We start from the raw sequence: 27,110 nt of genomic DNA on the forward strand, positions 1-27,110 counted from the left end.
TGGATTCCTCAGACTGTGTTTCCCAGGTCACTAGCACTGAGCAGCATTCTGCCTTCTCCAATGGTGATGCCATGGTATGAACAGAAAATAATTGACTTTAACATTTGGCTTAGAATACAGTGTCATTCCTAGGTTCATAGGTAGGTACTAGGCTATTGGCCCTAGGGCCTAAATAAGCCTAGCCAAAAGGTACCCTGGCTTTCACCACCCAAGAAAATTATTTTCCTGTGCCACTGTTGAGCAGAGCCACAGAAGTGATCCCCGAGGTGAATTTCCTATCTCCCATACAATCATCAAGATTTTTCTTGAAGAGTGCTAATGAGGAGCTTTGTTTGATATAGATAGGTAATTTGTTCCAGAGTATAGAAAGTCTCTGGGACAAGAATCTATCCCTCCAGCATGTTCTGTTTATTGTGGTGATAAGGTTTAAGTCCCTAGAGCGTGTAGCTCATAGGGGTTGGGATTTCTTTAAGTGGAGCATGTCTAAAAGCACTGGGTTTGACATAGCTTTGTGTGTTAGGCAGAGATCGCCTCTGAGTAGGTGATATGCGACAGAGTAAAGCTGCAGTTTTTTGAGACTGTCTGCATAGGGCATCTGTTTGAGGCTGGTAGTCCTCTTTGTGAGGTATTTCTGTGGTCTTTCCAGTTGTTGTAGATGTCTTGTGAGGTACATACCAAAAGGGGCATTGTACTCTATAATGGGTCTAATGAGTGACGAGTAGAGGGGAACAATGACCTCTTTTTTCCTGCATGAGAAAGCTTTTGTGATGAGGTATGCCACGTAGAAGGATTTCCTGACTACTGTGGTGATGTGATTATCATAGGAGAGCCTACTGTCCACCTGTGTCCCAAGGTCTCTTATCACACTTTCGGAGTTAAGTAGACTACCGCCTATGTGGTAGTTTATGGGTACAGAGCTTTTATCAAAAGGGATGACAATGCACTTTTTGGCATTGAGCTTGAGGCCATGGCTTTGACACCAGGCATCTGTCTCAGCGAGACCCTTTTGTAGGATGTCCACACATCTTTTGGAGTTTTGATTATGGCTCCTAGTTTGCAGTCATCTGTGAACTTCATTAGCCAAAGCACTTCTTTGTTAGCCTGTACTTCAGGTGAGGCTATGATTGAACATGGTACTTAGGTGGGGTGCCAGTTTGTTCTGTAGTTCATGTAGAACACAGCCTGGGATGTTGTCAGGTCCCATGGATGCTGTGCTCTTGGCTTTGGATAGTGTGCTTTTTACCTATGCAGCCATGATTACAGTAACTTTGCATTCTTCTGGTATAAAGATGGACCCTTTAGGGGATGGCAGGGGGGTAAAGTTAGCACTGAATCTTTCTGCCAGGATGTTGGCAATATCAGTTGGTTCTGTATATTTAGTGCCATTGTGCTGTAACTCAGAGCAGATCTGAGTGTTGCCATTGAGATTCTTGACATAGCTATAGAATGCTTTGTGGTTGCCTTTAGAGTCAGTGGCGATTTTGTTTTCATAACTAGCTTTGGAGGATTTTATGAGGGATCTCACCTTCTTACTGAGGCTGACCAGGGAGTTTCTCCAATCATGGGATTTTACTCTTTTTTGCAACAGTTTCTTTCTTCTGTTGTATAGTTTGTTTATGGCAGGGGACCACCAGATTGGCTTCCTTTGTTTTGAGGATAGCATGTTGGTTCTTTTAGGGATTGCTTATAAAGTGCATTTGTGTAGGATTCAGCAGTCATACCTCTATTGTCCGTCAGCATGGGTGGCATGAACTTGGCTTTGGAGAAATTTTTTACTGTGGTTTCCCTAATGGGGGTGGGGGAGGAATGTGGATGTCTAGGGTGATTAGCTTGTGGTCGGATCTGACCAATGAGGAATTGACCACTGGTGTGAAGCACCAAGTTGCCCATGTTGGTAATAACCAGGTCTAGGATATTGCTGCCCCTGGTGGGGGTGTGGATAAGTTGATCCAAGGCATTGGAATTTATGAATTCCAGAAAACGTTGAGCACAAGAGTTGGTACATGAGTAGTTTTCCCAGTTAATGGTAGGGTAGTTGAAATCGCCCATTAATAAGGTGTTAGGTTGTACTCTAATATTTTCCAGTGTATCAAGAAATGAGGAGTGGGAATCCTAGGGCATGGTGGGGGATCTGTAGCAAGCTACAGTTTGGATTGCGGTCTTGCCCAGAGTTAGTTGCACTTGGATAATCTCGGATGCATTATGCTGAGCAACTAGCCTGGAGGTGTGGATATCCTTAATGAATATGGACACGCCTCCACATTTAGTGTTTCGGTCCAGGTTAGGTGGCCGAAAGGTGTGGCATGAATTATAGCCTGGTAATGCAGGGGTACTCTCTGGAGCCTTGAACCAGGTCTCTGTCACTGCACAGATGTCGATGTTCTCCATTTTAAGGAGTGCCTCGAGTGAGTGCATTTTGAGGTTTAGACTTCTAGCATTGAGTAGCAATACCCTCAGATTCTTCTTGCCTGTACCTGTTACGGTGATGAATTTGTCATTTGAACCTTGTCTAAAAAAGGCACTATAGGGGTGGCTAGAGCCTTAGCCAGTATCCGGAATCCCAGGGGCGACAGGTGCAGGCCATCTCTGGCAAAGCATCGTGGTTTGTTGATCATGTCATCCCAGGCAGACAGATACTAGATCCCCTTAGAATTACACCAGAAGCTTAGCCAATTGTTGAGGTCAATCATTTTGTCCTTGTACTGTGGTATCATTCTGGGTGATGGCAGGATGCTACTCAGGGCTAGGGTCATACCTGCCTGGGCTACAAGATCAGACAGCTCCTCTATGTCCCTTTTCATGCAGTCCAGGAAGGTACGTCTCAGGTCATTCACATCAACATGGACAATGACAGAGTCATATTTGTACTTGTTGTGGAGTGACCTGAATGCATGCGTTATGTGGCGGATCCTGGCACCCGAAAGGCAGCTGGCAGTAACTTTCTCCTTGTTTAGCCTGGTGAGTGGAGCATCAGTGTGCCTGACTATAGAGTCACCTATGACTAGAGTGTTGGGTACGTTGTTATGCCTTATGGGCTGTGTTTGAGTGGCACACTGAGTTTGTGGGCTATGTGTCATTTGGGTTGTGTTGGGGGGGTGGAGGTTGCTTGTGTTTCTGCTTTGGAGGTCCCTGTTGCTTGGGCAGGTTTTTACTGAGAGCCTCCATGAATGTAGGTGTGTGTTTTGTGTTTCTATGTGCGTGTTTTGGTGGTTTAGGTTTTGAGGGACTATGTGCTGAGTGTGGTGTGTTGCAAGTGTTTACCTTCTCCTCTTGACTGTCTAGTCCAGTCTTAGGTGATGAGAGTTTTGCTTCCAGTTTGGCTATATAAGTGCATCTCTCACAGGTTGTAGTGTTGGGTGGTAGGAGGAGAGGGTTGTCTGTGTACAAGAGGCAATTGCTGCATTGCCCCAAAATGCCCAGATTCATCAGGTAGACAGGAGAGAACACCGGGAGCTGACCCTTAGACATGCCTGGATACAATGTTTGTCAGCCTAAGAGGATATAGTCAACAGTCCGCACTGCTTTCTCAAGGATGGTCTGTACATGTCCACTCTGGAATAATGAATATTGGCTTAGTCAGGCATTAATAGTGTCAGTTTATTATTCCAGCTGGTATTTTTTCCCCTGACTTGATAGATCCTGACATAGCCGTCTATCATCAAATCCAGTTGCACCTAAAAAGAAAAAAAATCAACAAAAACATGTCTCAGCCTACAGTCTCTGAATCTGTTATTGCCTTAAGCCAGACTGTAGACCACTTACCTTTTTCCCTGTTACCCTCTGGTGTGAACTCGCAGAACTCTATGATACTGGGGTCACAGGCTGTTCCAGTACCTGTTTCATGAATGGGAGAACCAAGCCCTGTGCAAGAGAGGTCCAGACATAATACTCTGTCCCCAGATATTTTGTCCACTAGTCTCATTCACAGTAAAAAGAAACAGAGACCTCACCACACTGCAGATAATCCGGTTGTTACCATGTATAGGGCTGATGTGGTTTCCTTAGCTAAGAATGTTTTGCATTCCACTAATATTATAGACTATGATACTCTTCAGAATGACTATGGAGCTACCTTCCCTAGAGATTAGTCTGTAGCTGCAGATTTTGATGGGGTCTTTGATTCAGACAACAGTGAACACTATGAGCCCATCCAGTCTGATCCTTCAGAAGGTGAGTAGGTTCAAAAACCCAAGCCGTTGTTCACCTTTCCACAGATGATAGTTAAGTTTAGAGATGTATGTGGCCAGAAGCAATCTGTGGCTGCATCAGAGATTTGTAGGCCTTATGATCTTATTGAGGATGAGATTTCAAATGTTTTGACTATTCCTCCCGTTACTGGCTGTAGAATGTCTATAAAACTGCATGTAAACTTCTTTAGCTAGTGAACCTGTTCCTAAAAAGGCGTTAAGGAAATAAAAGATGTACTCTGATCTGGCAGCTCTCTTTCCTCCTTTGTCAGCTGACCCAGCTGTGGCTTCTCCAGCTCCAAACTCTAACAAGAGGTCCTTGGCTTCTTCTAACCCTACACCCCCAGAGAAAATTGGCAAGCAGTTAGAATCTTAGGGAAAAAAGTTGGCTTACTTTTTAGAAATCTAAATTATTGGGCTTTATGTAGTTGGTTATTTTACAACATGCTTATAGTTTAGATGACTTTGCTGCATATTTGCGTGCTGGACAGAAGTGTTATGTGAATGACATTGTTTCTAGTGTGACTCATGTTTCAAAATATGATTTGAGAAGTGTCTTGGAAGGTGCAGACACAATTTCTAATAATGCATCTGCTTCTGCTGCATTAAGTACGTATGCTTGCTTGCTTGCTTCCATAAACAGAATTTTCTGTGGATTTTGGATGGGCCTTTAAATTCTGAATTGGTGTTTAGTCCTTCTGCTATCCATATTCTCAAGTGATCGGATGACAGAGGTAAATTGAAGCATGGTTTATCTAGAGTGTGTCATATTCCCAGGTTCTCCCCTAACAAGGCATCGAACTTCAATGGGCAGAACAAACAAAATACCCAGCCTAACAAGAGTCGGGGTACCAAGAGGAAATGGCAGAAGAATAATGCTTCCAAACCAAATAAAGGGGGTTCCTGTCTCAAAAAGGATCAATCCCCTGCTAAAGAACGACTATGATGAGACTCGGGCATCCCTGTCCCTTCCTTCAGTCTCTCCTCCCTTTTCCCCTCCCCCCCAGCCTGGCCACAAATAGTCTCAGACAAATGGGTGCCAAGAATAATTTAGAGAGGATGCTCTTGACAGTGGTCAGAAAATCCTCCTCCCTTCAGGGTAATCTCCTGTCACCCACCAGCCCAGACATATCTGTTTCTCCAGTACTCATTCACATGTTGCAAGCAAGGGTTATTGAATCAGTTACTGCACCACAAAAGGAAAATGATTTTACTTTAGAATATTTTTGTTACCCAAAAAGAAGCTATTGTGGATACCAGTGTTAGCTTTGTCTTACCTAAATACTTTTCCAAAATTAAATTCAAACTGCTCACCCTGCCCCTACCCCTTCCTCCAGGCCATTGTTTCATGGTGACTTTAGATTTGAAGGATGCTTATCATCACATTCCAGTTGCTCTCAACGTCAAGAAATATCCGAGATTTGCAGTGTCTCGCTCACATTATCAGATTTTCTGCGTTATTTATAAATCCTTGGAACACATTAATATACCTATTTTTAACTCAGATATTTTGCATCCTTCTTTCCTGTTCACACCTGACTTTCATACATTTTGCCACTTGTACTATTTACTTTCTCCCATGTGATAGTAACTTCCCATATGACATCATCCTATGTACTAACCTCTTTCTTTCTTTCATTCTTTCTCTCTCTCTCATAGATCAAGACCTTTGTTTGTTAATTAATGAAATGATATCACTGTTAAACTTGTGTTTTTATTTGCAACCTTATATCCTAATTTCTGTGTATCAGCATTGTATTTAAATATTGTGTATATATTTTGTATGTTAATTTTAATTTTGTGGAGCTTTTTTTACCCGAGCCTCCACTGAAAATGGGCTCTTCTAGGCCCACTGGACTTTCCCGGTCAACAAATGCAATAAATAAGTAAATAAATAAATATCCTTTGAGCTATCTACTGTGCCTCAAGTATCCACAATGTGTCTGGCTGCATTGATTGATTACTGCAGGACCCAGGGCTTCCCCTTTTTTCTTAATTCACTGAAGGTTGGGCATCGGGCTGGCAACTTGGCACCATAAAAATCGACTGCCAATCATTAGCGGACCGGAGTTCCACTGTAGTGACCCCTAACCGGGAAAAGCCGAAAAGACAAACAACAAGACAACTTGCTGATTTGCAGAGTCTGTTTCCAGATGTTTAAAATCATTAGACAAGGTCCTGACCATTGACTCACCTGGAATTTAAGTTGAACCTACAAAAGTCCTGACTAACACCCTGTCAAAGAATTGTCTATATGGGGTGGAGGATAGACACAGGAAAAAGAATGGCCTTTCTACTAGAAGAGAAAGCCATGACTTATCAGAATATTTTTAGGGATTTCTCTCTTCAATAAACTGCCTCCAAAAGAGAGTTTCTCAAATTGTAGGTCACATAGCATCAGTGATCCTCAGGATACCACTGACCAGAATCTATGTAAGAAAGATTTAATAGTACTTAAAAAGTTGCTGGTCCCAGCACCTGCATTCCTTAGAGTTCCATGTACCAATGCTGGAATTTGTAAAACAAGAGTTACAGTTTTGGAGGGATCACATGTCTCTCAATCCAGGCCTACCCTTCTTCCTCTAGATGCCAATGCAGTCAGTCCAGACGGACTCATCAGATTTTACATTGGAAGCAGTGTCCAGGGGAGTTCAAGTGCAAGGTAAACGGGGTCCTTCAGATGCTACAATGCACATAAACATCAAAGAAATGTTAGCAGTGATTCATGCCTTAAACATTCTTCACTACTTCTGTCCAGGTCCCCCTTTTAAAGGTCACAGACAACTCCAGTCATGTGGCACCTGAAAAAAACAAGGGAGTACAAGGTCATACTCTCTTTGCTGGTTGGCAGTTATGACCTGGGAGCTAGCCTTACAGCATTTTGTGAAGTGTCATGCCTTATACAATCTTGTGGCAGACAGACTGCAGATCCTGGATGGATGGACCCTCACAAGTGGAAACTCAGGACAGAGGTCTTCCAGGATTTGATCTTTTTGTGGGGGACACCTCAAATAGATCTGTTCACCTCCTTTCAATGCAGATTTCTGTTTCAGACAATGTTGCAGCCATGCTTGGAGGATAGAAATATTCTCATTCCCTTGGACAGGACTGTTCCTTTATGAATTTCACCCCCTTTCCACTGATACCCAAGATACTTCTGAAGATTCAGATCAAGGATCATTGTGGTGACCCCTTTTTGGTCCAGGCAAAGATAGATCTCTCTTTTAGTGGTATTGGCCAAGGGCAATTACCACAAGCTTCCTTACACTCAGGATCTACTCACACAGTGTCAGGGGTGACTGCTACACCCCAGCTTAGAGTAATTGCAGCTGAGAGCCTGGATGAATCTGTCTTAATGTTTTTTAGGCACTTGTTCCATAAGGATGTGCAGCAGGTATTGAAGGAAGCAAAAAAATCTGCAACTAGAAGATCTCATATTTATAAGTGGAAGAGGTTTTCTAGGTGATGCCTAACTGATAATAGAGGATCTGGTATAGTGTCCACCCATCTGATATTTAAATATTTGTGAGAGCTATTCAACAATGACTTATCTTATGCATCTATCAAGGTGCATCTTGAAGCCATCTCAGCTTGTTTGCTCATGAATCCTCCCCTTTCTTCTCTTTTTGTGGTCAGTTTATGAAAGGAGTGTTGCACTTGAGACCTCCTCGAAAGCAAATTCTTTCTCCTTGGTATTTCAACTTTATCTTGAAAAATTCACCTTATATTCTTTTGAGCCTACCTTTCAAGCTAAGTTAAAGTTCATCACTTTGAAAACTTGCTTATTGCTCTGACATCTCCAAGGCAAGTTCCTGTGCTTCAGGTTGTCATGGTGAACCACCCTTCTCTGATATTCCAGAAGATCAGGGTTGTCTTATAAACAAATCCATCTTTCATGCCAAATGTTTCTGAATTTACTGTGAAACAAGTCAGTAATCTTCCAGTTTTCTTTCCTAAACCTAAAAACAAGGGAGAGAAGATTCTGCATACCTTGAATGTGCACAGGCAGCTCGAGTACTACCTTGATAGAACTAAACCATCAGGAAGGATAAACAGCTGTTTATTTCATATTCTGGGGCTAAAAAGGGTCAACCTTTCTCTAAGCAAATGATTGTGCATTGGTTCTCCTCTGCTGTTTCTTCTGTTACTCTCACCATGGTAAATCTATTCCACCAGAGCCGCATTCTCTTTGCTGGGGTATTGGAAAGGTGTGGACTCTAGAACCATTCTAGAGGCAGCAGCCTGGTCCTGTTTTCTTAGCTACAAAGCACTACAAACTGAATTATTTCTTAAGTTCCAGAGCAGGCTTTGTGAGGACCATTTTCCATGGGCATCTAGATCCTTATCCTTCCTCCTCTCAGGTAGGGCAAACGTTTTGGAATTTACCCATATGCCAGTGAGACAGTGTGAATGATAAACATAGTAAATGCATAAGTTCTACTTACCTGTAACAGTAGATGCTCAAATTTCACATTGCTAGTTTACAGATGATTGCAGATTGGGTGCAGACATTGAATCCCCCAGGACACAAATATTTTCTAAGAAGACCTGGCACAGACTAACAACTGGTGACAGAGCCATGGTCTAAAGCTCAGTGCCAAAAGGTACATCATAGAATCTTTTGGAAAGGCTGCCACCCCAGCAAGCTACTGCATTGCCAATGCACCCCTAAGAGTCGACTCTGTAGTCAGGGATTTGGGAATTCATGTAGACAGTTATTTGGCATTTGACCATCATGTGTCTACTGTAGTGAAGAAATCATTCAGTGTTGCACAACTTATAAGTATGTGTCTGGCAGTTGTTAGGAAGCATGTCTAGGCTTTAAAAGGCCCCTTAGGTTGATTAAGTGCTTTGCTCCGATATTATGATGCTATGATGATAAGCCCTTCTTCTGCTCTTAGGCATGCTTCTTCTGAAAAACCTATTTCTCAGACCTCTCAAGATGTCTGGTTTGCTTTAGCTCAAGGACTGTTAAAGGCTATTATACCATGCTGATTGGCCAGTGTGCACATTGTAAATCGAGTTATACTAATGGATGGGTTTAACATAAATAAGCAATGGAGATCTCTTAAATGGGTCATTTCTGATGTATATTCAAGCCTTACAGCCAGGGCAAACTACTCCTCCTTCTCTTCCTTCCAAAAGAAATAGGGATTCTTGTTTAGAAAAAGAGGATCACTGGGTGAATGCGTGGATTATGCCTCTCTAATTATTTCTCCTTCTGATCATTCCTCAGATGTGGAAGATACTCCTTCCTGTGACTCTTCAAATGAGGAAACTGCTTTTGGTGAGACAATTTCTAAGATGAAATCATTTTTCAAGTAGAAAGGTTGAGAAATATCTGACACCCAAAATAGATATATTGACCTTTTCCATATGGATATTCCTAAACCCATGGCTAATCCTCCAGTGCTTGCAACCTTAGAAAATGACTTGGTAACAGCTTATCTTAGCCACAGATTCATAACCTTAAGGTCCTAAAAGGGCAGACAGTTTACACAACTATCCATATAAAAAAACGGTACTTTTCCGTGAAACCCCTACCACTTCCCGCTGCTGTGTTTTGCTAGTATTTCCTCATATAGTAGTTCAATATATTGTTGTTTGGACTGATAGAATATGTATGTATATATATATATATATATATATATATATATATATATATATATATATATATATATATATATATAATTTACTCTGTGCCATCCCAGTCAGACTTTATATACACCCATTTCCCATGTAGCAGGTGGTTTATCTTTAACAAGGTGCCTTTGAGACAAACAGAAATGGTAGCTTGCATGTGTCAATCTGTTGCTGTACACTGCGGCTCAAATCTGAAAGTTGCAGGAAATCGTGGCTGGAAATTAAGTGAAAAGGGGCACAAGTAATATTCCACCACCCTTTTTTATTTATTTATTTTTTTCTTCTGCTTTGTTTTTACCATATAGATACACATCGGACTTTGCTTAACTATCATGCCTCTGGAGAAGAAGCTGAGACCAAGTTCAGCTACTGCCAAATTAGACTCACATGCTGTTACAAGGAAATACATTGAAACCCTTTCACTGAATATCTGGGATCCAGTTTCCATTTTTGCAATTATTTATAGTAACTTTTAGTGGAGTATTTGAGATCTGGTTTCTGTTTTTGCATGCATTTGTAGTATCCCCAGCTACACCCTCTTGTATTTTCAAACAATGAAGAACTATAACCATGAGGGCTCCTTTGCTCACCCCCCTCCCAGAAGTGGAAGTGAAAGTGATTTGTTTGTACTGGAGGCCTGTGTTGTCAAAACTTTCTTTACACTTGTTAGGGAAACGGCCGGCGACTGAAGAGGATGCGCTGTTTTCCCTTAGTTTTACTACTTTTGTCCATTCGTGTTCGCATTATACAGTAATAAAAATTCACTTCACATTATCTTTAAAGCATGCTGTTAGGAAATCAAAATATAAGCATGGTTTACATAACATTGAACCTTTGGTGTGTCATCTGATGTATGTAAAAAAGGAGCACGCCAGAGCTGAGTGTGAAAACTGTCTCAATAGACTTGATGTGGGACCCGGATATATACTTATTTCACTTTCTGTGTACCTATGTACCTGTCCATCTGACTAGCTATTTATGTAGCTATTTATTTTCTAATAGTGGGATATGGAGCTGGAGTGCAACTGATGGCATACCTGTCAACTACTCTGATTTATGTATTGAGATGTGATTTTGGCACACAAATTTAGCCTTGGTTCTGCTAGATTTATTCATAAAGGTGTATTTCTTTTTATGTCATGTTCGTCACTGTTGCAGGAAAGAAGGCAATCCAGACTGCCGATAAAATAATGGCAAAACACAGCAGCGCAAAGTGGTAGGGGTTTAACGGAAAAGTACCAAAAAACCTGTTACTGACCCTGCTGTTATCTCTGTTGACTTGGAGAAGGGAGCTAATTAATTCTTGATTCTAATTATCTTCGAAATGATAAGGAGAGCAGAGTCCTTGGCAGGTTTGATAAAAAAGTATATACTTCTGCATCCAGGTATTTTTAGAAATATAAATTGTCAAACATATATGATTAAATTCCTATTAGCTCTGTTAGACAATATGGATCAGATGTTTTCTGAGATTACTAACCAAAACATGAGATCACAACTTCAAGAAATGCTTCTTTCCACCTCTCAATTTGCAAACATTCCATAAAATGTGAATATGATGCTATTGATACAGCATCTAGAGCTGCAGCCATTGGCTGTGCCATCTGTGGGTATGAATGGTTAAGGCTCCGTCATTTACCAGAGGACATGAAGACACTGCTATTGAATGTTCCTTTAGATAAGGATTTGCTGTTTTGGGGTTTCCACAGCTGAACTCTTCAAAAAGATGGAAGACAGAGGTAAAGTGATGCAGGGGGGTAAAGCAACTGTTTAATTCTGCAGTACAAAGGTGTGACAGAAATTACCCTGCAATCCAGGTGCTTTCTTTAGAAACCAATCTAAATCTAAACACCAAAAATTAGACAAAGGCCAATTTAGGAAAAAAATGGCAAGGGGATTCTAAGATTAATCCGAGTGATTTCCAGAGCTTTAACAGTAAAGATTAGCCATGAATGTGCCTCTGCAATGCCCTTTTCCGTCTTTTTCTCCAATGTGACCATATCCCACTTTCCCCAAGGATAACTTTTAAACGTTCTCATTGCCTCCCATTATGTAAAATAATCACTTCAAATTCCTGGGTGTTAAATGTTTGGGTTTGGCATCCAAAGCATTGATTTTCTTCAGCTCTGTTTGAGCCGTCAACCATTTGTGTACATGAAATGTGCCCTTAAGCTCTGGAAACTGGACTTCTGTTATATCCTGTGCTGGATATAAGCCATATAGCTAAGGTGTCTGCAGCAGTGGTCATCCAAACATCTAATTTTATGGTAAGTTTAGTTACACAGCTGTACTTTCCTGGTCTCTTGTGTGTGATGTGTGTATAAATCATTTTTATTTAGAGCTAAATCCTTACGCAAAGATGTTTATTCCTTTAGCCAGAAGTTAGGTACTGCATCTGGGCCTGGAGTTTTCCATTTACAAGCCTTTCTTAATTTTGTCCCAGTTTCTTTGACAGGTACTGCATCCTGTTTGATATCTTCTCTCTGGAGCTTTTTACTTCTTCTTTTAACTCCTCTGTCCATTTGCTGTCATTTTCATAAATACTTCTCCAGAATGTATTGATTTCTTCTACTTTTTAGATTGTGTTAGTATTACCGTTGCTTTGTTTTCCAAATTCTCTGTAAAACCTTCATCATCAATTAATTGCTTGCTTGATTTGTACTTCTTTATATTTGTCTATACACTGTCTACGTTTTTCTGCTTGTGCAGATATTTTTAGCTTATTACTGAATATAGTGTATACGTTTTGATTTGTTTTTCTGCTGTATTCTGCTTCTACTACATCTATTTTTTTCAAGTTTTTCATTCTCTGTTCTCTTTTCTGCATTCTTCTAATACTGATACTTCTTGCATTAATTGCTTTATAATTTTGTCTACACATTGCCTCCATTGTGACATTCTACTTGTCTCCCTTCGTTTCCTTAATTACTCTGCATTTCTGTGCTTAGCACTTTGTTTGTCATTAGTTTAGCTGCACAACAGTGTATTTTCTTTATTTATATTGCAGAAGCAGTACTATAGTAGTACCCATGACTGACATGATGGACGCAAAGGCAAGGAAACTGTAGTCTGGCTGAATAAAGCACACTTGCTTACAAAATATAGTAACATACAGCTGCATCTGGCACCATTGTGGTACATGACATTCAACAAGGTGGCCAACAGATAGACCGATGTGAATGTGCACAGTAAAGTGACAACCTTGTCCATCATATAAATAGAGAGAAAGTGGAGTAAGTAGGAAAATAGGAAAGGTGAAAAGAGCAGGTACAGTAAATACAGAAAGGTTACAGTAATGCATACAAGGTGGGTGGAAGGGTAACTTCTTATGGGATAATATCCTTTATAAGTTGTACAAATGTAGGGCAGATGGAAACGTTACTGACGGATGCCGGTGGGATGAATGAAAAGAGCAAGAATCTTTGATCTTTTTTGTTTATATTGTGGTACAATCCTTGGTGAAGGTGGATTGCTGCTCAGTGCTAGGCTTATACCTGCCTGAGACACGCTATCTGAAAGCTCTGTCATCTTTCTCTTCATATTGCCAGGGAGGTATGTCTCAGGTAATTTACACCCATGTTGGACTATTCATATTTGGTCATACTAGTACTTGTGGTTCTGTGTCCTGAGTGCATGTGTGATCTTGGGGATCCTTGCCTCTGATAGGCAACTGACTGTGATGGTCTCCTTGCTCAGCCCGGTGAGTGGGCATAATTGTGTCTCACAACAGAGCCTCCAATGACCAGTATAATGAGTTGTGTGGCAGTTTGCCTTAAGGGCTTAGAGGATGAGACATTGTGAGATGTGTCTGCATGTGTTTTGGGGAGTGTTGTCTGTAGAGCGTTTGGTAGGTTACTCTGGGCAGTGTATGGGAGGCCTTTGAGGTTTGGATAGATTGCATTTAAGAGCCTCAGCAGAGGTGTGTTTGTATCTGATCCATAGTAGGTGTAGTGTGTGTGTGTGTGTGTGTGTGTGTGTGTGTGTGTGTGTGTGTGTGTGTGTGTGTGTGTGTGTGTGTTACCGACAATTTGTTTGGAGATATCAGTGTCTGTATGAGAAAGCTTTGTCTCCAAAGACATAGTGTAGTTACATCTCTTGCATGTTGTGTCAGTTTGCTTGAGAATAAGGTGGTTGTCAGTAAACATAAGACAATTACTACCATGTCTCAATATGTCCATTTCCACCAGGCTGGCTGCACAGATAGTAGAAAAGTGCACATCCATGGCTGCTTATCCTCTTTTCTGTGATCTATGAGAGGTGGTGCAACCAATCAGAGTATAGAGTTGTTGGGCTGGGAGGAGAGGGCTAGGATTGATCTAAAATAACACATTTGTTAGCTGTGCAAGTACACTGTTCTGTGGACCCTTTTCAGGCACAACTTGGGCCATTAGGCATAGTAAGATAGTTTGTGACAAAGGTTAAAAAATACAAACAGCAAAAAGTAATCACAGTAGATGTACATGGAGATAAAAGTACTGGAAGTGGGATCTTTAGAAAAGGGAGGAAGCAAATTACATAGAAATAAATGGAATTTGCGAACAATACACGCAGAATAAGTTGCGAGGGAAGAGTGAAGTTTAAGGGAAGATAGGAAATGAGCGATTTATATAATGCTGAAATGAATGATAATTGTTAAAAAGGAAACATATATATATATATATATATATATATATATATATATATATATATATATAGTGCATGAAAATAATGAAACATCTCACTATTTTTACTTCTTTTCTATTAATGTATGTCTGCTTATGTCATTGTTTAAAGTGTGACATAATAAAAATGTTTTAAAAAATTTCCATAAAGCTAAATTAAGAAACAATTTTACAAAAGCTGAAGAACAAAAACTAGCTATAAAGATGGTAGTTATGCAAAATTAGCCATAATGCTAAAGTAAGATAGCATTGTACAAAGTTGAAAAATAAAAAAAATAATTAATAGGTCATAGAGAATTATAAAATTGCACCATATGATGTGGTAATTACAATAGGCTGAAATGTAACCGATACCTTCTGTAAAGAAAAATTCATGGAAGAGAAGATTAGAGAAAGACATTAAGAGGATTTGAAAGGAACATGGTAGTTAGGAGCTAGCCTTATTGCCTTTATTGCTAATGTGTTGGTAATATAGGCAGAGGAGGGTTAGTGAAGCAGAGCAGGATTATAGGGTTTGGGAAGTATAGGGTTGATGTTATCTGTTTGCAGCAGAAAACACAGCATAAGCAAGGAGAAAAAAGTTGGATCTTTACTGTTGGGCCATAAATGGTACAGTACGGTAACTGGATAAGGGGGTATTTGTTCTTAGTCTAAACACGATTCATTGTTATCATAGTCCTAGCAAAAGCACTGATGCAGAGTGGGGTGGGTCGACTGAAATTCTTGGAGTGTAGAATGTCAGGGAAATAGTGAAATGAAGGAAATGGATAAATAGTAGCTGTACATCTATGCCAAAAACAGGAAATTAGCCATAATTTTTGAAGCGTTGACCCTGAGAAGATTTTTTGATGTGATTTTTCAGTGACTTGGTGTTGTAAGGTATTTTGTTCCAATATTCAGGCACTGTTTTGCAAAAAGATTTTTCATTTGTGGTTATGGTAAAGGTTGGCCGAATATAAGAGATTTTAGTCAGTATTTCTGAGAGAATAAGAAGCATCCCTTTTGTGGAGGAAATGTTTAAGTGGGTGACAGTAATGTCCATGCATCAACTTAGAGGTCAGTGTGTTCAGCAAAAAGGAGAATCATCCTTCAATTGGAAGCCATTTGCATTTATTTAATGTGGTGCCGCAGTGCTCATGTGAGGCATCGGGATGGAAAAATCTAAATATTTTATTTTCTGTTTTCTGGAGTAGTTGTATATTTTGGGTATACAAGACTGTTAGTGGCAGGATGTATTATAGTCTTGAGATTAAGACAATGATGGCTGTTGTATGCCTTGATTCTTTTGTTAGCAAGTGATAGATTTTGTATGCTACTCTGAACTGTAGAAGTACCTTTTTACATGGGTTTCAACTTGCAATAGAAAAGAAAGAAAGAAAAAAAGGGTTTGGTTTAACAACAGGCCTAGATATTTTTGCTGAGTAACAAAAGATATGGGGAAGAGGGGACGACCATCTGTCTGAAGGGGTTGTGTTGAGCTGAGTTTTCTGTTAGCCCCAAGTAGTATACAAATGGATTTACTTGTATTTAGAGTTGTTTATTAGAGCACAACCAGTTCCAGAATAGAGTGAAGTCATTCTGAAATAAGTAGGTGATTTAATTTTGTGATGCTAATGCCTAGTAATGACAGTGTCATCTACATGCAAGATGATGCTTAGGTAATTAGCACAAGAGATTTTTAACAAATAATGAAAGCGGCAGTAATTGCAAATACTTGTATAGGTAGGCACAGGGTTAGTGCCAACATTGTCATACCCATAATAGATGTTATGTACATTAGATAATTGATAAAGTAGCTGCACACCTCATCCAGAAAATGGCATTAGGTTTTTGTAGCAGAATGCTGTGGTCATCACATTCGAAAGCTTTTTTTGAGGTCTGTGAACATAGCTTTAGTTAAATTTCTTAAAAGTGTTTTGAAAATGTGTTGGTTAGTAATCTTATGGCAACTGTGGTGCTGTACTTTGGCCTAAAGCCATATTGCTTATCAGTGGGGATGCGGTATTAGAACGTGTAATCTAAGATTTGTTTATATATTATTTTCTCAAAAGGTTTAGCTGAGGGGTCTAGATTGGCTGTTGGCCTTTAGATGTCAGCTACTTTATGGGCAGCAGCTTTTGGAAGTGGAATCATGGTGGCTGTCTTGAAAAATTTAGGAACTAGAATATTGCAAACAGAGAGAGAGTGGGGGGTTAAAATACAGGTGATAGTGGGCCAGCTAGGTGGTTTCTTCCTAATTTGAGTAGATGATGTGATATTTAAAAATCTGATGATGTGTTAGAGGGTATTTTGCTAAACTTGTCCTGAACCTGTTTTTTGTAAAGCCTCTAAAGTGGAATTTGGGATAGTCATAGTAGTTGTGTAGTGGTTCCATAGGTGTGACACTCTGACCTGGTTGAATATTGTTTGTAAGTTATGTGGTGGGTTGCTTACATTATTCTTTGTCTTGGCTTTTTTATGATGTTAGGTATTGAGAGTTACTCTTGACAATAAAAATGGTATCATTGGATAATTATTTCTCGTCTTCATCTCTTAACGTATTCATTAACAGTCACTGTACATTTTGCAATTTTGACCATTGCACGTCTGTGCTATCAGTGTCCTACAATCATTCACAATCTTGCATATGGCCAGTCATCATCATCTTTTTTCAGCTGTTCCCGTTGGGGGTCGCCACAGCGGATCATCTTTTTCCATTTCTTCCTCTCCTCTGCATCATGCTCTTTCATACCAACTGCCTGCATGTCCTCTCTCACCACATCCATAAACCTTATCTTAGGTCTTCCTCTTTTCCTCTTACCTGGCAGCTCCATCCTTAGCATCCTTTTCCCAATATACCCAGCATCCATCCTCAGCACATGTCCAAACCAATGCAATCTCCCCTGTCTTGCTTTGTCTCCAAACTGTCCAACATGAGCTGACCCTCTAATATACTGATTCCTAATCCTGTCTGTCCTAGTCACACCCAGTGCAAATCTTAACATCTTTAACTCTGCCACATCCAGCTCTGACTCCTGCCTTTTCGTCAATGCTACAGTCTCTAACTCATATAATATAGCTGGTCTCACTACCATCTTGTAGACCTTCCCTTTCACTGTTATTGGTACCCGTCTGTCACAAATCACTCCTGACACTCTTTTCCACCCTTTCCACCCTGCCTGTACTCTCTTCTTCACCTCTCTTCCACACTCACCATTACTCTGAACTGTTGATCCCAAGTACTTAAACTCATCCACCTTTACCAACTCTACTCCCTGCATCCTCACCATTCCTCTACCCTCCCTCTCGTTTACACACATATATTCTGTTTTAGCCCTGCTGACCTTCATTCCTCTCCTCTCTAAAGCATATCTCCACCTCTCTAGGGTCTCCTCAACCTGGTCCCTACTCTCACTACATATCACAATGTCATCTGCAAACATCATAGTCCATGGGGCTTCCTGTCTGATCTCATCTGTCAACCTGTCCATCACCACTGCAAATAAGAAAGGGCTCAGAGCTGATCCTTGATGTAATCCCACCTCCACTTTAAATGTATCTGTCACTCCCACCGCATTCCTCATCAATGTCACACTACCCTCGTACATATCCTGTACCACTCTTACATACTTCTCTGCCACTCCCGACTTCCTCATACAATACCACAACTCCTCTCTAGGCACCCTGTCATATGCTTTCTCTAAGTCCACAAAACCACAATGCAACTCCTTCTGACTGTCTCTGTATTTCTCCAGCAACAGTCTCAGAGCAAACATCCCATCTGTAGTGCTCTTTCCTTTCCTGAAACCACACTACTGATCACTAATCATCACATCCGTTCTTAACCTAGCTTCCACTACTCTTTCCCATAACTTCATGCTGTGACTGATCAGTTTTATCCCTCTCTAGTAACTGCAGCTCTGCACATCACCCTTATTCTTAAAGATAGGTAAAAAAACACATTTTCTCCACTCCTCAGGCATCCTCTGACTTTCCAAAATTTCATTAAACAAGCTGGTTAAAACTTCCACTGCCATTTCTCCTAAGCACCTTCATGCTTCCACTGGTATGTCATCTGGGCCAACAGCCTTTTCATTCTTCATCCTCTTAGATTCATAGGTTTTTCATAGGTTGGTACTAGGCTATCAGCCCTAGGGCCTATACAAGCCTAGCCATAACAATTCCCTGGCTATTTCTTCCCACATTATTTACTTTCCTGGACCCCTGTCTAGCAGGGCGACTGATGTGATCCCCGGGGTGAATTTCCTTTCTCCCATCCAATCGTCAAGGTTCCTCTTGAAGAGGTCCAAAGAGGCACTCTGCTTGACATGTATGGGCAATCTATTCCAGAGTCTGGGGAGTCTCTGGGTCAGGAACCTATCCCTCCAGCATGTTTTGTTTATTGTGATGACAAGGTTTAGATCCCTGGAGCGTGTAGCTCTGAGGGATTGGGATTTCTTTAAGTGTAGCATATCCAACAGCTCTGGGTTTGACATGGCCTTGTATGTTAAGCAGAGATCGCCTCTGAGTAGACGATATGCGACAGAGTATAGCTGGAGTTTTTTAAGGCAGTCAGCATAGGGCATCTGCTTTAGGCCTGTGATTCTTTTAGTGAGGTATTTCTGAGGCCTTTCCAGTTGTTGCAGATGTCTTGAGAGGTACATACCAAATGGGGCTATTGAGGGATGAGTACAGTGGGACAATGACCTCCTTTTTTCCTGGATGAAAAGCCCTTCGTGATGAGGTGTGCCACATAGAAGGATTTCCTGACTGTTGTGGCGATGTGGTTATCGAAGGTGAGACCACTGTCCACCTGTGTCCCTAAGTCTCTTATCACACTTTCTGTGTTTAGTGTACTGCCACCTATAGCTGTCCTTACTTCCTCCTTGCTAATCTGTTTCACTTCCTGATTCACTATCCCCACATCATCCAACCCTCTCTCTCTCTCTCTCTCTCTCATTCTCTTCATTCATCAACCCCACAAAGTACTCTTTCCATCTACTCAACACACTCTCCTCACTTGTGAGTACGTTTCCCTCACTGTCCTTTATCACCCTTACCTGCTGCACATCTTTCCCAGCTCTGGTCACTACTCATGCTAATTTGAGTTACACACTTCACAGTCTATAATACTGGGATTTGTTAACTTTTAAATATTTTGAAATTAAACTGTTAAAATCACAAAATATTTTGAGCTTTTTTTTTAAATTTAACTGCTGCAAGAATATACTTACTTTGCCTTAAAGGTAGTTTCAGTTAATTACTGTTTTTCCATGTACCACTTCATAGATTAGAGTTGTAGTCCTTTGTTCATTTGTTTACTGTGCTTGAGTAGAATGCTTAAGGCCATACAAACAACTCCTTTACTTTTTCTGTGAAGTTGTTGACATTAGCTACCATAGATGTAGGCACATTGAGGTTAACTGACACAAGCTAATATATATTTTTTATTGAGGTTTCTAAGAATTCATAAGTGTATATGTATTATATTGGTTATCTGTTAAATATTTCTTTTCCATTACCATTTTACAGTCACAAAAAGGTTTATGTTGCGATAATAGTACTAGTGATAACTGTTACATTAGGGCAGGGTTGAACATGAAAGGATAAAGCAAAACACAGTGAAAACTATCACATAATGCTTTTCTGAACTATTATTTAAGATCACAGTATTAACAGGCTTTTTAATTCATTTTTCTTTCCCTTTTTAGGGTCTGATGGAGGAATTTCTGCAGCATAACCTTCCACTGGAAACATTCTTAGCCAAATTTCAGAATGCCAGAAAGATTTCCCACATAAGGAGAACACAGTTCGAAAAACTACAGGAGCTAATCAAAAAGGATGAAGCAGAACAGAGCCAGCAACAACAGTCTAGACCTCCAATGGCTAATCAACCAAGCTCTGTACAAACAGGACCTCTGAGCTCTCACAATGGAGCAGTGCCACGGTTTATCCAGCTAAGGTATGGCTTCACTCCTGCCATACTGATTCCTTCCCAGGCTGTGGCTCCCTTCCCTGTGCCAGCTGCTCCTCCCAGTAAAAATCTGCCTCCATTGGTCAGCCAGCCTGGCCAGTGTCACTCTTCCCGTCCTGCTACTCCATATGGAGGACAAAGCATACCTTGCTCAGGCCTACGGCTTATAGGACATATTCCAGTTCTTGCCCCAAGACCTTTCAAAGTGCAGCAGTTGCACCGCCCACCACAGTCTCATCAACGACCACCATATCGATAATGTAAAATCTGCTTTCCAGACTTAAAGATGTTACTGGGAGTGTAACACAGTTGGTGGCTGTGAGAAAAAGGGCTGAAGGAGGAACTGTGTTTTCCTCTGATGAAAGCCGTCTTCAAACCCTTTATTCAGCTGCCTCAATAAAGAATTCTAAAATGTACAATGATGCACTGGTTGCATGCTACAACAGAGCTGCATTCTGTGGAAGATGCTAATGACATGTACAGTGGAAACTAAGATGTTTTTCTGGACTCCTTGTCTTCTTCAGCTCCTGAATTTCTAAATTTGGATTGTTGTTCTGTGTGCTATACTCCAGAAAGGTTGTCTGAGAGCAAGGCTAACTTGAAAAGCTGTGAGACCGTCATTAGCATGAAATGGCCCAGAGACTTGGAGTCAGTTTGGTAGGCCCTGTAAACAGAATGAGTGTATTTGTCCTTGAGACTGGAGGTGAATGGACTGATCTTCAGAGCTCTCTGGTTTACTTAGTGAATGAAGGAAATCTAATTAGACTAAATATCACATAAGGATGACTGGCCCCTTCATTAACATGAAGCTTTCTTATGTAAATCTCCAGCGATACCATGTGCTTTTACAGCCCAAGGCATTTGCAGCCTTGTGCGAAATATTAATTCCTATTTAGTGTGCAGAACATCACTTCAAGTGGTGACTGAACAAGCAGGTACTGTGTACATTCTAGCAGATGCGGTGTAATGGTAGACTGGTGAGAGAATGCATCAGAATGGAATTTGGTATATTTCTTTGGGTAGAGTGCAGGCAAGTAGCACTGAGTACACTAAAGAACCAGCTGATATTCAGCGTACTGTACAGTGGGCTGTTTTAGAGTCATGTAGAGATCATAGTGCACTGAATTGATACAGATTTTGTTTCTATGTAGGCTGGCAGAATGGTCATATCACTTTGGACTGGCACAAAGTAGCTTACAGGTGAGCAGCAAGTAGTTTTCTGAACTGGACAGTAGTTCTAGTCTACAAATACATAGTGCACTGAACAGTTGCAAAGCACATTGCAGGTGGTAGATGTGAAACACTGTTAATGAGTGAATGCAGTGGATATAGTGCATCAGATTGGTATACAGTGTATTACAGGAGGTACTGGATGTCTTAAACTAATACAGTGCACTGAACACAGAGTATGGAACAGGTAGCGAAGTGCTGATGTCAAGTAGGGGATACTATGCAACAGGTATAAAAGTAAACAGATATAAGTTATTATATTTTGTAACTGATTTATTTTTTAAGTAGCACTTCCCTCTGTTATCATGAGCTACACACTAGTAAGTGTAGTATGTGGGGTATTCTGAAGTTGGAATAATGCAGTAATGACTTGCACTTTAGTAGGTACAATGCATGCTGGTGAGATTAATAAGTAAAGAGCAGGGGCAACATGTGCTGGCATTGTGTAGCATGCACTGAATGGAATGTATTATACTGCAATAACCATAAAACTGTGTACTGCTAATGCTTGTATTGCAGTGGGACAGTACAGTTCATACCACTTCACAGCATAAAATAGTGGTATGGTATATTACAGGGGACACTGGGTGCAGTGGGCTGGAATGGTTCACACTGTAGTGAATATGATTCACTGTCTAACATGGAAGCGTTAAGATATATCAGGCTGTAAAGCTTGGAAAGCAGACGTTACAGTACAATAAGTATGAATACTGTGCAGTGTGAGAGATGGCAGATGTGAAACACTGTTAATGAGTGAATATAGTGGACATAGTGCATCAGAAATGGCATACAGTGTATTACAGGGGGTACTGGGGACAGTGAAGCACCTTGAGATTAAAGCAGTGGATGCACTATAATATTCATTTTTGTGACACTGCAGTGGTAAGGTGATGATAGTCAGGAAAGTGTAGCAGGTGGGTGTAAGGTGAAAGGGAGTGAGTTTGTACTGTGAAAATTGCAGTACCTACTACAGTGACATGGCATGGTGTATGCTGCAGTGAGCATAGTGGACTGGGCATGGGCTGCTTTGCACTGAATGCAGTAGTGTTGGCTGCCATGAGTTTGGCTGAGTATAGTAGATTGATACTTGATGAATTGCAGCAGAATAGCACATTAAACAGATAGTAAATGTTCTCCACTGCCCACTGTGGACTGAAATTATGTAGTTCACTATGACAGCAGGACAGTACATATGTTTGTTATGTGTTGCCATATGAGAAGCATAAAAGAGTTGGGTATTTTGTAAATGTAAACAAGAGACCACTATGGTATGCATTTGACTGAGCACTGAAACACTACAATGACTAGTTCATTGAGCTGGGATGAGCAACATGTGGAATTTATCTGGTATTAAGTACACTGAATTTTACTCTGATTAGTGGACTGCCCTTACATTATGTGCATTGGTAGGGCATAGTTTAAAGGATATATACTACATGCAGTCTAATAAGTATACTACCTTAGAATGGTACAGTGTACATTACAGTGGACTTAACATAATGGATTGCTGCAGATTATAGTAAGCACACACAGAGCTGCAGACTCAAACTGTGTGAAGTAAAAGGGATACCATTGTAGATACTTAATGGAAATACCAAGCAAGGTTCAAGATAAAGACATGGGAGTCATTAAAGAGGGCACATGATATCAGACACATATGAGTTACACTGCACTGTAGTCCAAAGGCAGACACTGTGTTTTATATGATTTTTATGTCCCCTATGTCTACCTGTCTGCCATGATGACATCTAGACAGCTGTTTGTGGTGTGGCTGTCATCCAGGCAGCCATGAGGGATATTTCATTTTACTAGTGTACCTCCTTTCCAGTGGGTAATATGAAGATCTGCTACACCTTTCCATGTGGATATGTGTATTCCTGCCTACAAACCAAAAAGGCTGCCATGTAGACATGGTTTGGCAGAGGAAAGCACACACCCCAGCCCATAGTGTCACATACAGTACAAATGTTTTCTGGATGTGTCAGATTGCAGAAGGTTGGACTAACTCCCTCACATGTATAGCTTCTTCCTTCCTCCCCTCAAGACAGGCAGCAGCTTGAGGTCAGCCACTCACTTCCATCTTCCCCTGCCCAGTTCATGCAGAGTCTTATCTCTGTCTCATGTTATCTGCGTTGTAGTCAAGGCTTCAGCCCTGTGTTCCACTGAGCCAGGAAGAGTCAGCCATTGCTTTAGGCAACACACAGACTACCCACAAGCAGCATTAAATTTTAAAAAAAGTTTTAATAAAGTACCTTCAAGGCTATATTATATCTCTCTTTTCTTTTGTTTAGTCTTGGTACTAGGCTCCTGCTATGCAGCCATAGTTGGGAATTACATGTTCCTTACTATGGCCATTGTGAAGCCTTTTATATGGGAATATGTATTAGCAAACATAGTATGGTGCAGTAGACTGTTTTTCTGCAAACCACTGATTGTATAAGTAGGCTGGCATAGAAGGCACTGCACTGGATTTGCTGTAGCAAACTGAAAATACTTTAATGCAGGCAGGTATAGCCTTACCCTGAAATGCATATCATATTTCTGAGTGTTGTATGTATATCATATTGTATAGTGTTTACAGTGTATGTAGTTCACTGGACTAAAGAGCACGTATGCAGAGATCGTAGTGCCTAGAAATACTGATATGGGGTAATTAAACAGGTAGCTGCAGTGTCATAATCTCATATAGGCTGCACTTTAATGGACATCGTGCACTGCAATGTATTAACATAGTGTACATTATTTGGTTAGGATATAAAAGACTCATGCAGAGAACGATGCTGTAAAGACTGGAATGCTGAGGTATGTGCATGCTGTGAATGAGCAATATTGCATTTGGCTAAATTGGTGTAGTTCACGGGTCATCACATAGAAGGATGTTATGGAGTCTGTTGTAGTTTTAAATATATATATATATATATATATATATATATATATATATATCTCAGAAGACTAATGTGTATGTCAAAATGGTTTAGTCTAGGATCACCGAGCATAGTGCTGTATGGTGATGATGCATTAAATTGGATAATATGCAACATTTCCGTAGTGTTTATGCCACACTGGAGTTGTATTTGGTCACTTCAAAAATCATGGAAACTGACAGCTGACATGGTGGTGTTGATTTGCATGGAGTGCATAGTAGTAGTGGGCATAATGAGGCTGCCTGATTGGAGATTCCTTATACTGGGCACGCCACATCAGAATGCTATAGCACATGTTGGGCTAAAATAATGCACATGACTGTGGTCAGAGAACAAATCATTACTGTGATACAAGTGTAGTGAAATGTAAGCACTGCACTGCAGTGGATACAGTGTAGCAGATTAGTGTGATTTTTGTAGTGGATAGTATAGTGGTATTTGGCACACTAAAGCTTAGGTAGTGTAGTGGGCACTTTAGAATTGCTTGTTTTCATTGGCTTTACACCAAGGCTATAGTGACTTGTGCAGCTGATGAATCCTCAGAACTTAAAAATGGAAAAGGTTTAGTGAACCGTTATGGCATACAGTGTGATGGGCATAGTGCAGTCTACTACAGAACACAATGCTAAAGTCATGGTGTCCAGTATATTAACATAGTTGTATGTCCACTACAGAGCCTGTCCAGCTTAACATACATACAGTGGATCACTCACTTGAGGGTGCTCCTATCCTTCACTTTCTGACAGTCACTTTTGTTTCTACTTAGGGAGCAATCATGGAATTATGAATTTAATGCATATACACACACACACACACACACACACATGCACGCATACTGTTCTACTCAAATCCATCTGTACCTATTGACAATGCACTGCACAACCCATGAAAGGAAAGTGAGGCAGAGAGAGGCGAGATAATCAATCCATGTGTGTGTGTGTGTGTGAGTGTGTGTGAGTGTGTGTGAGTGTGTGTGAGTGTGTGTGTGTGTGTGTGTGTGTGTGTGTGTGTGTGTGTGTGTGTGTGTGTGTGTGTGTGTGTGTGTGTGTGTGAGAGTGTGAGTGTGTGTGTGTGTGTGTGTGTGTGTGTGTGTGTGTGTGTGTGTGTGTGTGTGTGTGTGTGAGAGTGTGTGTGTGAGTGTAACTGTGTGTGAGTGTGTGTGTGTGAGTGTAACTGTGTGTGAGAGTGTGAGTGTGAGTGTGTGTGAGTGTGTGTGTGTGAGTGTGTGTGTGTGTGTGTGTGTGTGTGTGTGTGTGTGTGTGTGTGTGTGTGTGTGTGTGTGTGTGTGTGTGTGTGAGTGTAACTGTGTGAGAAAGGGAAAATCCTGATGGCACTTCAGACAACAGTATCCTGCTGCTGCTTTCATTACCTCAAAACCTTAAAAAGCAAATTATGTTTTAAACAGGAGATCTGATCACTCATTCATTAAATTTATGTTTTTTTTTGTTTGTTTTCCTTCTTGCATTCATTATACTTCGCTATGTCTTTTTTTTGTTTATCTAAAAATAAATTTGATGCAAACATTAATAAATTTGAAAGTCTACTTGTTTGTGCTTTATATACAAATTCAAGATACTGTGTAAACTATTGACTGTTTGTGTGTGCTGTATAAATGCAAGACAGGTTACAAACTGTTGATTCTTCCCAAAGTAACACTGTATGGCTTGACATCAGTAACAGTACAAATGTCAGTTAAAGAATTTTTGGAGTAAACAGTGGTTTGTGTGTGTTTATGTCTAGTGTCTCAAACGTTGAGAACAAGACAAATTAGATTCCTTTTCAAAAATCCAAGTGTTTTCTTAACTAGAAAGTTAATGAGACTTGGAGCTGCACATTTCTTCATGTGCTGCCTCACTGACATGCAGCTACCTTGAGATGGTAGACCACCAGTCTTTTTTGCATTTTTCCAATACTGTGTTCAAATCTAGGAGGAGTTCATTTAACAAAAATTATGCACAATGCCCCCTTTGATATTCATCATTAGATTACTGTTGCAGTAGCATAAGCTATACAGGGTATACTGTGCCAAAGATCATATATCCGGCAAGTATAAAAAGCTTCAGGTTCCTTCCATGCACCTGTACATCTGTGAAGTCACAAGAACATGCTACTATAAGAGCAGATGCACAGGTACCAAAATGCAGGCTTTCTTGCAGTTGAAGTTACCAATAAGACACTTTCTTTGCTGCATCTTCATAGATTCGGCTCAAGACTAGTTTCGGGAAATTGTGAAGATAAGAACTCCCTTTGGGGACATCCTTTCCGTTTTTTTTTTTTTTTTTTTTTTTTTTTTTGTGAAAACTGTTGCTGCATTTGACTTGTGTCTTGTGTCTGGGAGAAAGGAGAAGTGCTTGTGTGGAGGTTAGATCTCTTATAGAGATTCTGTTTAGGTGAAGAACATGACATCTGGTCATGCTCCATTTGCCTATTATTCAAACCCTTAGAAGCTGGTTTAATTCATTTGAACTTTTTATAGAGAATGACTGGTTTAAAGCCCACACTTCACCTGTGA

The 27,110-nt window shown here is 40.5% G+C and overlaps 1 protein-coding gene across 1 annotated transcript in view; it reads left to right on the forward strand.

Moving 5' to 3' along the window:
- VPS37D (VPS37D subunit of ESCRT-I) overlaps window positions 1-25,590 on the forward strand; it is a 343,590-nt gene extending 318,000 nt beyond the window's left edge. The window contains exon 3 of the mRNA XM_044054138.1: window positions 20,182-25,590. Within this exon, the coding sequence (XP_043910073.1) occupies window positions 20,182-20,703 (522 nt within the window). The 3' untranslated portion in view covers window positions 20,704-25,590. The remainder of the gene's footprint in view (window positions 1-20,181) is intronic.
- The last annotated feature ends 1,520 nt before the right edge of the window (window positions 25,591-27,110 follow it).

The sequence above is a fragment of the Protopterus annectens genome, chromosome 13.part0, assembly GCF_019279795.1.
Source record: "Protopterus annectens isolate FY-2018-M chromosome 13.part0, PAN1.0, whole genome shotgun sequence".
Taxonomy (NCBI): Eukaryota; Metazoa; Chordata; order Ceratodontiformes; family Protopteridae; genus Protopterus; species Protopterus annectens.